At 46.1% G+C, this 14,519-nt stretch overlaps 1 protein-coding gene across 2 annotated transcripts in view; it reads left to right on the forward strand.

Annotated features, from left to right (window-relative positions):
* The window catches only part of GATB (glutamyl-tRNA amidotransferase subunit B), a 187,374-nt gene that overhangs the window by 87,558 nt on the left and 85,297 nt on the right, over window positions 1–14,519 (forward strand). For both annotated transcript variants that reach the window (XM_044300354.1, XM_044300355.1), the window contains 2 exons: window positions 2,502–2,700; window positions 10,324–10,446. In XM_044300354.1, the coding sequence (XP_044156289.1) occupies window positions 2,502–2,700; window positions 10,324–10,446 (322 nt within the window). The remainder of the gene's footprint in view (window positions 1–2,501; window positions 2,701–10,323; window positions 10,447–14,519) is intronic.

Genomic DNA, 14,519 nt, shown 5'->3' on the forward strand with positions numbered 1-14,519 from the left:
GCCCCCCCCTAATATTGATTACTCTGTTAATCCTCCTGTGAATGCCGTTGTGGAGGCGCCGGGGAAAAGGGTAAATTACTCTTACCGGTAATTGGATTTTCCAATAGCCTCCACAACGGCATTGGGTTCCCTCCCAAGCTTTAAATGTAAATGAATGATGTAATTTGTTTACTATAATATATAATTTGTTATGCATCACTTCTGTGTCCTCTCTTATTGACTGGTAAGGTAAGGGGAGGAGGCTCCTTAAATCCTGTGCTTCCTCGTTGTTTCCTGTCCTGGAGGCGGGGACACCCTCCCGTGAATGCCGTTGTGGAGGCTATTGGAAAATCCAATTACCGGTAAGAGTAATTTACCCTTTCAGGTACAAAGTAATTAAATAATAAAGGCACCTGACACAAAGACACAGACACTGCTTTATCTAAGGAGATCTGAGAGAGCACTGCAAAAGTCTTTATTATTATACCTTTATGATATAGGGAGTAAATGGGTGTTTCAGGGCGGTTACAATAATTAATAATAAAACATGGCACATTACATAATTGCATGTGATAACACATTGGCAATATCTTGTAGTCTGAAAACCGAGTAAAAGTTCATTTGGACAAGAATCTAGGTAAAAAGTCAATTCTCAAGAACTGGAATCTATTTGGACACTGTAGGAAGGCGCAAGGGTCCGTCGTTGACGGAAGGTATGTGTCACCGAGGTTCCTGGCCTCTGTGAAGTAAGAGCCGGTATTTTCAAGCGGCAGCTAATGCTGATTGACACTTTGCTATTTTAGTATGGCTGTATAGCTGATCCGGGACGGCTCTTACTGGGAGTAGCCAAAGTGATGGGTGAGTGACTACTCCCCACGTTCCAGGCTGGGACTGGCCTATAATAAACCCAGCCAGCAGTGTCAGCTGTGAGTGGATTACTCATCTCTGACAGTAGAGCTCTGTCACTCTGTGTTGGGACCTAGGAGTTTGGGCCTGGATTTAGGGCTGCTACCTTGTTGGTGGGAAAGCAGGTGGATTCGGCTTTGTCCAAGGACGACTTCTTTGCCGCATGGTGTGAACGAACACCAGAATCACAAGGTGACCGTTTTCCTTGAAGCAGACTTTTTGTTTTGTCATTTACTCAAAGGGAACCTATCATGTGGATATTTGATTATTATCTAACTAATTATATACAATCATTAACTACTAAAAAGTACTTTAGATGTATTCACTTACTGGTGTGACAGATGGTTACTTCATAATATATATACAAACTTGCCACATGCCGTATGCTAATGAGTTAATTGAAGTCTAGCGTTTATTTAATTAACAGCTATAGCCACTCCCCTGCCCACCTGCTGCTGATTCATATGGAAATAACTGTCATTCAGCAGCAGGTAGGCGGGGAGTCAGGAGCTCATGAATATTCAGGAATCACTATTATGAGCTGGAGCTTTTCAATACAAGATGTTGACAGATTGACTGGGTCAATTTAAGAAAGTGACCCAGCATTTTGCAAGAGAATCGGTCACTTATTTATATTGCTCTTAGTTAGGACACCATACAACTGGTGACAGGTTCCCTTTAATGTGTGAATAAACACTGAACAGTTTATTTCAAAGACTTTATTGTTGCCGCTATACTGCGTCCTCTAACCTTCCTACTAGAGCGAATCCCACAACACGTATACCGACAATTTGGGTCCATTGTGTAGAAAATATTTCCTCGAATCTCTGAGAACATTGTTATATATCTGCTATTTCTCAAACTTCTTCATTGTGTTCCAAATTGAGTGAAATATTCCCTTTTCCTTACAAAGATTCATGTTACAACACAATTACAGATGGCCTTCAGAATGTATTATTAGGCCAAGTAATTATGAAACAGTGGAATACATGATAAACACCAAATAAGGATATACATAATTTATATATTATAGAAATAAGATTCATCTATAAGAATATATATGATATAAATCATTCATGTTCTATGCCTTATATAAGTATAATAGTAATAATGGCCTCATTACTCTCACACATCGTAGTATATGGGGTCCGTAGGCTTCATTCGGCAATTATGTGCCAAATCCGTCCTTTCGGTTCTTTTGCTCCTACAACGGAGCAGGAGAACGGAAAGGCTGAATGCTGATGTGAACTGAGCCTAAGCTGTAAAGAGACCGCAGGGCTAACTGTAGCTCCGGTGAGTGCAGCAGCCTCTTCAAACAGTTGGTTGGTGCTGGGATTGCGACCCCCGCTGATCTGATATTGATAACCTGTTTTGAGGATAGGTCATCAATATCTAATTCGTGGATAACCCCTTTAAGCTGTTCTCACTCCTTAGATTTCTAAGTGAGAAATAAGCATAGAGATTGCCAATAGCAAATAATCAGGTCTTGGAGAAAAGGCTTCTGAAAAACAAAACTGGATTCTGATTGGTCGACTATATCAATGACTAGAGACAATATGTAATTTATTACGGTATAGGCTATGTATTTAACTAACATGCTTTGTAATATTATGCAGGCTGGTTATCAAATTACTCAGCAAAGACTTCCAATAGCGGTAAATGGAATTCTTACATATCGCTATCAAGTAGGAACATCATGGAATCAGATGGTAACTAAGTGCGTGCAGATCAAACAGGTCCAGCTGGAGCAGGACAGTGGCAAGAGCCTCCATGATGATGTGATGCACCAGACGCTCATTGACTTGAATAGAGCTGGTAAGTACCTGCAGTGGGTAATGATCCTGTATTTACAGTATTGGATAGTGCTGGCCAACTAGGGCTCCGGTGCTCCCCATACTCACATGTGTATCCTTCATATTCCTTGGTTTCTACTTGTGAAGTTTTTCTAAGTGTTACATGTACAGTATTAGTGTTGGGTATGTCCCCATGGGTCAAAATTGCTGCAGATTTGCAGAAGAAAAATCAGAAGGGGAATACAGTAACAGGACAGTAGATGAGTATACCCGCTGCCATGGTGAGGCGTCCCTGCTCCGCCAGCTGATCACAGTTTAATCTTCTTATGATGTGTTGCGGTGACTCCCAGACTTTGACGATCACATATGTATTGGTGGTGCTGGGAGTACAGGGAAAAGCTGCAGAATGGGATTATACATATTTTAATTTTTTTTCCCAACTGCAAAAATGTATATTTGATGCGTATTTCTTGATTGGATGTGCTGTGAAATTATCCACATTAAATTTTACGTATTTGAATATTTATGGTATATTGATGGTATATACCATAAATGGCCAATAGGTGCGGGTCTTACCTCCTAGCTCAAGAACAGGGCGCCACCATGAATGGAGAGCCCACTTAGCTATTTTTGGCAGTCCTATAGCAGTGAATGAAGAAAGCAGCACATGCATGCTGAACCACTCACAATGGGCCCCCATTCCAGAGATAGGATCCTCGCGATGTGCCTTAAATGTCCCAGATGGGAATATCCCTTTTAAAGCACACCTGAGGTTGGCAGTTAAAAAAAAAAAAGAAGCTGTTGTGTTTTACTCACTTGCTGCCTACTTATGTGTTTCCTTCTGTAGTCATTTTACAGCGCATGACAATATGCAGCGTTGAGTAGCAATCCTTCCAACATACCTCATTATACCAGTGACAATGGTCCTAAAGGTTTCAGTCTATGGACCTGTGTGGCCTTGTCGGATAATAGAGCAGGTTTTTGGGACATCTACACATTGACTTTCAAGGAGCTGGTTATGGCCTACAACAACAAATATGCACATACTCCTAGTCTAAATGCCACGTCAATGTATACTTGTCTTCCACTTGTCTGTTTAGACTGTAAAAAATATGGTGTCAGGACGTTCAGCAAATAACCTCTGCAGCGAATGGTTGGCTGAAGTAGTCACCCATTGGTACAGCACATCATCACTGAAGAGATGTAAACCCCACAGGGGATGGTCTGCTTTGGAGTGGCACAAGGATTTATAATGTGTTGTCTGATATCGGCCCCTTGTATGTTGTAATTCTTCTGCAAGTATAAATGCTTTTCATAAACGCATGCAAGGGTCTCTAAATATGAGATTATTTCTCAGATTGAAATTATAGCTGAAATTAAAGCTCCTCAATGTGCCCCAGAAGATCATTCAGTCGCTCAGCCCCTCCAGTCGTAAAAAATAGCCATACATATTAGATAACTGTCTACTGAACACTTGCACACCAGGCAGCTATCCCTCCTGTCCATCCCACACACCCCCGTCCCATCACACATGGCCGAGTATGCATGTGTTTTCAATAGGGAGAGAAGTAAGCCACTACCAGACATCTATGGCAGCAGTTTCTCTCTGTCAAAAGGATCAGTCAGTTTGAAATTCAATTGCCCAATTCTTTTCTCCCCGACTGACCTTGCTGAAATTGTTGAGTTTAGCTAGTGCACCTCTAATGTAGCCAACGTAACACAACTGACTGCAGCGGTGGCCTTCCCCTCTGTTCTGCCTGAGGAGGGCACAGCTTACACTGCGACATGTCGCAGTAGTGTCATGCGAAATTTTTTATGACAGGCTAGAGTGTTGCTCTGCGACCCAACAATCACATGAAAATCCAATTTGGATGGATTTTTGTGCGAATGCCATGTCGCAGTCGCGCATGTTGTAGTGCGACACCGTAAACTATCATTATAAAAAATGTTGTGTGACAAAGTCACATTACAAATGTCATGTAGCCCTAGTCTTAGAAACAATGGTAGGCTGTGTCATTATTCTCATGACAGTTTTTTGTCCTATTTTGTCTGCTTTCATAGACCAGCAGCCCCCATACAATTGAACAGTCCTGACCAAAATCTGTCAGATAATTTGTTGGTGTAATACAGGCCTAACGGCCTTGTTTTTACTGTCATGGGAGTGTAGCCTCAAGATCCAGACAAAAATTATGAGATTAGCATTAGATTAAAGCCTGTATTACACGCAATTGTTGGGCCAATCATCGGTAACGAGCATTTGTATGAACGCTTGTTAGGGCTGCATTACACCAGCAGATTATCTGAAAGATTTTCTGACCAATCATTGGTCAAATGGCCGTTTACACAGACAGATCTTTTGTTATACACACACCAACTGTTGGTCAGATAATCTGTTGGTGTAATACAGACCTTAGTGATCATCTGGCAGTGTAATACTGCCGCTGATTACCCAAGGAACTAGCAAACGCTCGATCATCGGGCAATCCGAATCTTTTGACTGGTTTAAAAATTATCATAATCTGCTGCTGGCAAACAACTGGACAGCATGGGGATGAGTGATGGTATAATGATTGCTCCTCCCCATGCTGTGGAGGAGATTGCTTCATGTAATAGCAGCGGTCTCCTCCGCTAGCAGGCAGGTGATTGGAGCTCCGGCGGCAGCACGGTGAGAGGCAGCCGGACTAAAAGTACTGCATGCAGTACTGCTGCCCCCGCCCTATTATAGTCAATGGGGACAGAGCGGAAATCCGGGGGCACATGTGAACTAGCGGCAGGACCGATCAGACAGGCTGTTCACCTGCCGGAACAGCCTGCCGGACTCCCCTACCGCTAGTGTGAAAGTACCCTAAGGAGAAATGGGTAAAACAGCCCGATTCAAATCGTTAAAAATGATCATAATCTGCTGCTGGCAAACAACTGGACAGCATGGGGATGAGCGATGGTATAATGATTGCTCCTCCCCATGCTGTGGAGGAGATTGCTTCATGTAATAGCAGCGGTCTCCTCCGCTAGCAGGCAGGTGATTGGCGGGAAGGAACGCTTCGAATCGGGCTGTTTAATACAGCCTTTACCCATTTCTCCTTAGGGTACTTTCACACTAGCGGCAGGGGAGTCCGGCAGGCTGTTCCAGCCGGGGAACAGACTGTCTGATACGTCCTGCCGCTAGTTCACGTGTGCCCCCGGGCGTGCGCTCCACCCACGCCCCCATTATAGTCTATGGGGACGGAGCGGCAGTCTGGGGGCACACGTGAACTAGCGGCAGAACGGATCCGATAGGTTGTTCACCCGCTGGAACAGCCTGCCGGAGTCCCCTGCCGCTAGTGTGAAACTACCCTTAGGATTTTACAAGACTGTTTCCAGAGCTGCAGACAATCCTGCAGACTGACAAACTGTGTAGGCAAGATTACCTCCTGTTTATTTTCACCATTCAATTCCTGTCCTTCAAAAAAAATATATAAGATTTTTTATTTTTTTTTCTCTCTCTTTTTGCTCTTTACATATGACATGTCTTGCTTCCCCTTGAGTAGTAAAGCATGTTGTTATGATGGAGAAACACGAGAAAGCCGCCATGTTCAATAAAATGCAGCTAAGGCACATTAAATCCAAACTGAGACACTAGGATTACCTTTCCGAGGATCACAGGACTGCTGTGTTTTATGGGGTCATTATAATGTACTGGAGTCTGAAGAATCTGCCATGCAGCATAGCCTCTTATTAATTAAGTCAGAAACATTCTCCCATCACCTCCTTCAGCCTGCACTGAGGAAGATTACAGGTTTGCGTGGTTTATAAGCTTATCCTAGAGAGGAGACGGGGGAACTTAGATTCTCTGCAGCTCTGCTGACTCTGGTAATGGCAAACATATTGCTTTATATCCAAGGTGATGACTTCTTAATAAAGTGGATAGTTGTTGCTCTTCATTTTAAGATGTTCATTTTGTGGCCTGTGTTAGAACTACGTATTCATGTTTGGTTATATGTTTGCACATTGCTGTTTGTGTTTTTTAATGGGTTTCCAATTTTTTTCCATCTCCCCCACTCTGCACTCCTACTATCTAGCAACTTTCCGAATTGCTTACTGTTTAAATGTGGCGGTGTTCTCCCCAATTTGTAATATAGTCACATGGTTCTGTGGCTGCTGTGATTTCAGTGGAGGTGATTATGTTATGTGCAGGATCCGTATGCCAGTAACCCAGTAGTAAGAACATAATTTATAGCTTGTCATTGGTGGGGTTGGTCCAGTAAACTTCCTACAGCGCATGCGTGGTACCATCTTCAGGGTACAGTTCTGCACATGCTCAGTAACTTTGTAAGGTCAGGGTGCATGCAGGAAACAGAGAAAGTTATAATGAGGGTCGAAGGGGGAGAGCAAGAATTTAATAGAACAGGCAGGGAGGGATCTAATGCAGGGGAGGAGGTGGGAGAAGACCAGGGGTGGATTGGCCATTCACCTTACAGGGAAATTTCTGAGCCCTCCTCACCGCTTGGCAGTGGACGTTTTTGGAGATGTATTTTGTGCTGTTGGCGCAGTATTTTGTGATGGACTGGGGTATTTGGCTCTGTTGGGTTGGTATAATATGCCACAATATGGTATTGCTGGCCCCGCCTACTTGCGTTGGCCCTCCCATCCATCAATTTGGACCCGACTACGAAACTGGGTTACTTTTAGTATTTTTTCTAGGGCCACTTTAAGTTCCCAGTCTGCCCCTGGAGAAGGTTATATTGTACAGACAACTAGGGACTATGAGAAATGTAAATAAATAGGACACAGAAACTGCAAATCATTGGATAGTATGTATTTTAGCATGATTTTTTTTATTTAAAAAGCCATATCATAGATTTTGCCTCTGACTAGGGTTGTTTCGGGTATCGAAATTTCGATACACAATCGATACTTTCATGCCAGTATCGATTCGGTACCGGGATGTTAATTTTTTTTATACTAGGCTGCACTACTAGTATACCCTCTTATGAGAGAATGTGGCGCTCGGCGAGCGCTACTTTCTTTCCGGTCAGACAGTGGAGAAGGAGGGAGGGAATCCCTCCTATGATGCACCTGCCGCTAAGCCCAATGAAGTGAGCGGGCTCTGAAGCTGCCCGCACCACTGCCACCAATGAATGTGTGGCTAATTAAAGCAGGAGGCGGGATGAGGGAGGTAATAAACTGCTGCCCCATTTGAGCGCCAGCCTCCTCCTCCTGAGTGTTTTGTGTCCTCCCCAGCATCAGCCCGAGCCCCAGAGTCAAGCAGCCAGCATAGCAGATACCAGGCCTGGCCACTGTGCCACCAATGATAATTAACCTTTAATACAGATACACGAGGCGGGTGCCGGCGGCAGAATCACAGTCGGCACCTGAGGGGTTAACAGCAGCTGATCGCAGCGCCCGCCTCCTGTATCTGTATACAGAGGTCACTGGATGAATTCAGCTCTAAAAACTGCAGATAAAAGTATATTGAATATTGATTAGTATAAAAGGAGAAGATAGTGAAGGCAGGGTGGTGGCCCTTAAATGGTCACTATGCTTTTAACCAACTTTGCATAGATCAATAGTAGAGGTGCGGTAAGTATAAGAAACTTCATAATACATCTTATCAGAAAAAAAAGCTTCTTTCTCTACTTACCAGGTTCCTTTCCAAACACCCCCACCCCTGTCATAAACTGTCCGCTTACTTTGAATTCACTGTTAAATCTGTCTTGGGATAAGACAGATTTTGAACTCTTTAAGGGACCAGATTGCATGCTACTTAAGTTTATGCAGAGGGGAGAGAAAGAAGGAGCCGACAAAGACACACACAGGCATGCTGTAGGTGCTTTATTATCTCACAGCCACTCAGTTCATACGAATACTGCTCAGTACTTCTCTATAATGTCTTCCGTGCTGCTGTTGCTTCTCTGCATATGAGCGAGAATGATAGGGAAGCAAAATCTCCTGTTTTCTGTGTATGGGAGACATCACAGCAGCTAGTGTCCATCCACTAGCTCAGAGACACCTTCGAATTAAAGAGAGTCTGCAGAGGGGAAACCTGGTAAAAATGGTATATACATATTAGGGCTGCACGATATATCGAAAAAATAATTGAATCGCCAAATGCGATATGGCGATTTGGCCGACCCGAAAATGCCGTGATTATATATGAAGGGGCCCTGCGCACATAACTGGCTTTGTGTGTAAAGTATTTTACTACTGTGTGAAACAAGCTCTCTCCTATTGATAAAATGGCCAGCCTCTGTACTCACTTTCATGATGAATTCACTGCAGCGAGCGGGCCGGCCGGCGCGTGACTGATGTCACTTAGTAACGCTCCTGCTTCCTGAAGTGGGAGGAGCGTTACTAAGTGACGTCAGTCACGCGCCGGCCGGCCAGCTCGCTGCCGCTCGATGCAGTGCATTCATAGTACTGTGAAAGTGAGTACAGAGGCTGGCCATTTTATCAATAGGAGAGAGCTTGTTTCACACAGTAGTAAAATACTTTACACACAAAGCCAGTTATGTGCGCAGTTTAGGACACATGGGGGGACCAGCATAAGATGCTATATGTGTGTCTTATGCTGGCCCCCCTCATGGCCCTATGTGTCGTAGCACACACATCCCCCACCTAACAGTGCGTCCTCCACAGATCCCCCCCACCTAACAGTGCGTCCTCCACAGATCCCCCCCACCTAACAGTGCGTCCTCCACAGATCCCCCCCACCTAACAGTGCGTCCTCCACAGATCCCCCCCACCTAACAGTGCGTCCTCCACAGACCCCCCCACCTAACAGTGCGTCCTCCACAGACCCCCCCACCTAACAGTGCGTCCTCCACAGATCCCCCCCACCTAACAGTGCGTCCTCCACAGATCCCCCCCACCTAACAGTGCGTCCTCCACAGATCCCCCCACCTAACAGTGCGTCCTCCACAGATCCCCCCCACCTAACAGTGCGTCCTCCACAGATCCCCCCCACCTAACAGTGCGTCCTCCACAGATCCCCCCCACCTAACAGTGCGTCCTCCACAGATCCCCCCCACCTAACAGTGCGTCCTCCACAGATCCCCCCCACCTAACAGTGCGTCCTCCACAGATCCCCCCCCCTAACAGTGCGTCCTCCACAGATCCCCCCCACCTAACAGTGCGTCCTCCACAGATCCCCCCCACCTAACAGTGCGTCCTCCACAGATCCCCCCCACCTAACAGTGCGTCCTCCACAGATCCCCCCCACCTAACAGTGCGTCCTCCACAGATTCCCCCCCCACCTAACAGTGCGTCCTCCACAGATTCCCCCCCCCCACCTAACAGTGCGTCCTCCACAGATTCCCCCCCCACCTAACAGTGCGTCCTCCACAGATTCCCCCCCCACCTAACAGTGCGTCCTCCACAGATTCCCCCCCCACCTAACAGTGCGTCCTCCACAGATTCCCCCCCCACCTAACAGTGCGTCCTCCACAGATTCCCCCCCCACCTAACAGTGCGTCCTCCACAGATTCCCCCCCCACCTAACAGTGCGTCCTCCACAGATCCCCCACCTAACAGTGCGTCATCCACCAAGAAGGTTAGTACAGCACCTTACAAGGCTCATTTACATATCTCTAAAAATCATTTTTAAACAACAAACCTTCATTTTAGGAAAAGTCAATTACATTACTGAGACTTATGTTTTTCCTGACAGGAATTGGACTTATGGAAATTGTAATGGAACCTGATATGACTTGTGGACTAGAAGCTGCCGCAGCTGTGCGGGAACTTCAGCTAATCTTGCAGGCTCTTGGAACCAGTCACGCAAACATGTCAGGTAATGTATTATGATATTGTGTTCATTTCTGTTTTGTCAGTTTTTTTTTTTTAGTTTTTTTATAGCACTTACAGCTGCAATATTTTTTATGCAGTGCGGAGGCACTCTGTAGTGCTTCTGATCCGTGCCTCCGTTCGGCACCGTATCTCCCAGATTGCAGAGGTCCACATGCTTGATATGGTGCGCACACAGCTGGTCCCTGTATATTGCGCACCCACTGTTTTTTCGGGCCGCAATATGGTCATGGACCTGCTACAGTTGTGTTCATGAGGCCTAACCAGGAGGTGAAACTTGGTGCAGTATTCCTGATGAGGATTTTTGAGTTCTTTCCTGAGCGTAGGCCATCTGTAGTAAAATCCTGGACAGCCCCTTTTAAGGACAGCTACTGGTCACGTTGGCAGTCCCTGAAAATTCATCTCTGTGGAGAAAGTCTGCTTATTGGAAGCTGCTTGATCATTTGTTTTAGTCTACTTTCACACTGGCGTTTTGGCTTTCCGTTCTGAGATCCGTTCAGGGCTCTCACAAGCGGTCCAAAACGGATCAGTTTTTCCCTAATGCATTCTGAATGGGTAAGGATTTGCTCAGAATGCATCAGTTTGCCTCAGTTCAGCTTCCATTCCACTTTGGAGGCGGACACCAAAACGCTGCTTGCAGAGTTTTGGTGTCCGTCTGACGAAACTGAGCCAAACGGATCTGTCCTGACACACAATGTAAGTCAATGGGGACGGATCTGTTTTCACTGACACAATATGGCACAAAAGAAAACGGATCCGTCCCACATTGACTTTCAATGGTGTTCAAAAAGGATCAGTTTTGGCTATTGTAAGGGATAGTCTCTTTTCAGGGGGTCACACTCACAGATGTCTCACCAACGGATTTATTTTGACAGTCTTCTTATAAAGGATAGTCCAGTTATACATCACTGGGTGGGGTGAGGTTCCCACACTTCCAACACTTAAAACACAAATAAACTCCTGCCCATCTAGGCGCTGCCTAAACACAATACGTCCCTACCTCACTCATAGAGCTCAGTTCACACATGGACAACATATGCAGCTTTCCTCAGCCAACATCAATACTGCAGCCTCAAGGCTGTGGCAACTCCAGTACCTTTTTGGGGGAGTGTGGCCCAGTATTCCTCCAGACGCTGGGCGTGCAACCCTCGTTCTCTAGGTGTCACTAGGTCCTCCAAACCTCAGGCTATTTAAAGCCTTGTGGCCCCTCAGTCCTCCTGACTGAGACCACACACAGAGCCTCTGCTTCACAAAACAGTCTCGCTCTCCCTCCTCAGACTGACCTACTCTGAGGCGCTTTATGCAAGCCTGATTACAGCAGGCCTCACCTGCGATCACCTCAGGTACAAAGGAAAAACCATACTGGAAGGGTGTGGACTGGGAACTCCCTTTACCAAGCCTAGCTACCAGTCCAAGTAAAATCCAGCCCAGAAAATGTATACAAAAATGTCTCAGCAAACTATGCTTTGCTGAGACTACTGCCACTCTCTGGATTTTATCTGTCTCACATATCTGAGATACCTGAAGTAGGACAACACACCTTCCAGCACTGTTCACATTACCACATATCCCCCACCCCCTCTTCTTCAGATCGGAGGTCTGGGGATTTTCCCACATCGTACCATGCCCTCTGGAAGATGTGGTCAGTGTCACATATTTCTCTCTATTCTGCCACCCCCAGGCTAGCAGAGCTCGGTTTTTCATAAACACTGACTTTCTACCTAGCAGACAGTGTCTAATGGACTCCTCCTTCTCCTCTTTGCTGGAGAACTTTTTCTTAGCTTTCTGGCTTGCTCCTTTTCCAGATTTCTTCTTAGGTCCATGACCTCTAACTTCCACAATCTTTACAGCCGTGTTTTCTATGAGGAGCTCCCGCCTCCTCCTTTTGTTGGAGATCCGGCTGGTCAGTTTAATACCACCCTTTAGCCGCTCTGGTGTCACCTGGTCACACTCGCTTTGTTTCTCTCTTCTATCAACAGATAACACTTTTCTTTTTTCTTTACCTCCCCACAGGGTTTAGCTCAGGTTTGGATTCAGTTTCAGAGTCCTCTATTTCTTCAGTGGCTCTCCCCACTTTGGCAGACCCCTCTTCAGCCTTATCCTTGGTCTCTGGAACATCTGAGGATATCTCCCACTCCAACTCATCAGCCTTAGCTTCTTCAGCCTTTGAGTCTCCTTTGGAGTCTTCCTTCACTCTGTTAGCTTTCTCATCCTCCTCGGACACAGCATCATATACTTTCATTCTTAACCCCTCCTCCTCTTTCTTATCAAGGTTGGAGGTACTGGAGACACCAGGGTCCTCATCAGACTCTTCATCTTCTGGCATTCCATCCAGAGTGTCACCCCGGATGATATTCTCCTTTCGGGCAGGCTCTAGGAGAGCCATCTCACAGTAGTAGACAACATCTGTATACTGGCCGTCTGTCTCCTCATATTTCTTCCCTTTCTGGAAGGCATTGACGGCAGAGGGGACATCTTTCATGACCCGGTCCTGGCTACCCATTGCCATGAGTCTCTTGGCTTCTGCCTCCACATCAGCTTCATCAACTTGTTCAGAAGAAACTTCTTCCATCTTCTCTGCCTCGGCCGGCAGTGCAGTACCGCCATCTTCAGGCCCATTCTGACTTCTTGGCATTTTTCAAAGGCTGCTCCTCTTCGGGTTTCTCATTTTCCTTTGATCGAGCCAACCTGTCATCTTGAGAAGCTCTTGCCTCTAACCAGTCAAGCTTAGTCTTCTCCAACTCATAGATGTTCTTCCCGACGTCATCCTTTGAGCTCATGAGATCCTCCATCTCTGCTCTGGGTTGCTTATTCAGCCTCTCACATTCACCTTGCTCCTCAAGCGCTTCTTCAAGGGCCCTAACCAAGGAGAGGGCCTTGGTCTCCATCTCCCGAGCATCAGCCTCATCTCGGTCATATTCTTCGGCATATCGGGCCGAGCCGTATTTATCTATATGAGACGTAATTTGCCTCTGGTGGTCCAGGTCCACCATCAGATCATCCAATTGTCGCTGAAGTTTGTTCTTGGTTTTGCGCACAAACGTGATGGAAGCGCCCCGCTTTTTGGCCTCCTGTTCCAGCTGCTCCCTGCTTTGCTCTGCTGCAGCAGCAGCAGATGTAGGCGTACCACCATTCTCTTTTGGACACCCTGTGGGGGTTCTACCCAGAGTCTCTTTAAGCACATTGTCCATGTCTACCTCAGTTTTCTGTGCTTATTTGGAGCCTTTACTCTTCACCTGGATATCAGGCAGTAGATCCTTCAGCTCACTCATCTATTTCTGATTGCAGCTGTACTGACACGTCTGGTAATCTACCACTGCCTGGTTATTGGTCTCAGTCATTAGGCTGACGTCTCCCCACTTAACCCTCGCCACGTCAGGTATATTGTCTGGTCACTGCTAGCAACTACTTTAATTTCGCAAGACCTTGACTGGGTAGCTTCTTTCTCTGAGTTGCTATCGGCTACGGCACATGTGTCACCTATATTACTTGTGTCATTATCAGTTCTGACCTCTAGGGGCACCGATGCGCTAATCCCCCCATTGGCCACTTCCCCAGCAACCATAAAACCCCGTGGGTACTGCATATCCACCCCTGGTACGTGTGGTGCACCTTCTGGGCTCACAACATTAACCAGCATTTTTGTATCACATATATTTTTACCAGGAAGGGGCACTTTTCGCCTAAGGCATCATATACTTCACATGACTTCACATTTTCATTTTTCACTTCAACTACATCACTGTTTTCAATGGTCCTTTCCCTTAAAGGGACAGGTACAAGTTCTGCAGAAGTTTTTGCACTCTCTGCAGAAGTGTCACCATTACGCCACAACTCCCAAAACAAGGGGAAATCACGGCCCAAAACTACATCATGCGCAATCTTGTTTGCAACCCCCAAACGTATAAGTTCCAGTTCCCACTGGAGTCTCACACTCAGTGAGAGCCACCAGATAGTCCTTACTATCCGCATGATTGTTCCGCACATAGTCCCAAGCTGGCATGTACCCGGCTCATCTGGCACCCTGCGTCCAACAACGCCTGGACTGAACTGCCATTC

Source organism: Bufo gargarizans, chromosome 1, assembly GCF_014858855.1.
Source record: "Bufo gargarizans isolate SCDJY-AF-19 chromosome 1, ASM1485885v1, whole genome shotgun sequence".
NCBI classification, from domain to species: Eukaryota; Metazoa; Chordata; class Amphibia; order Anura; family Bufonidae; genus Bufo; species Bufo gargarizans.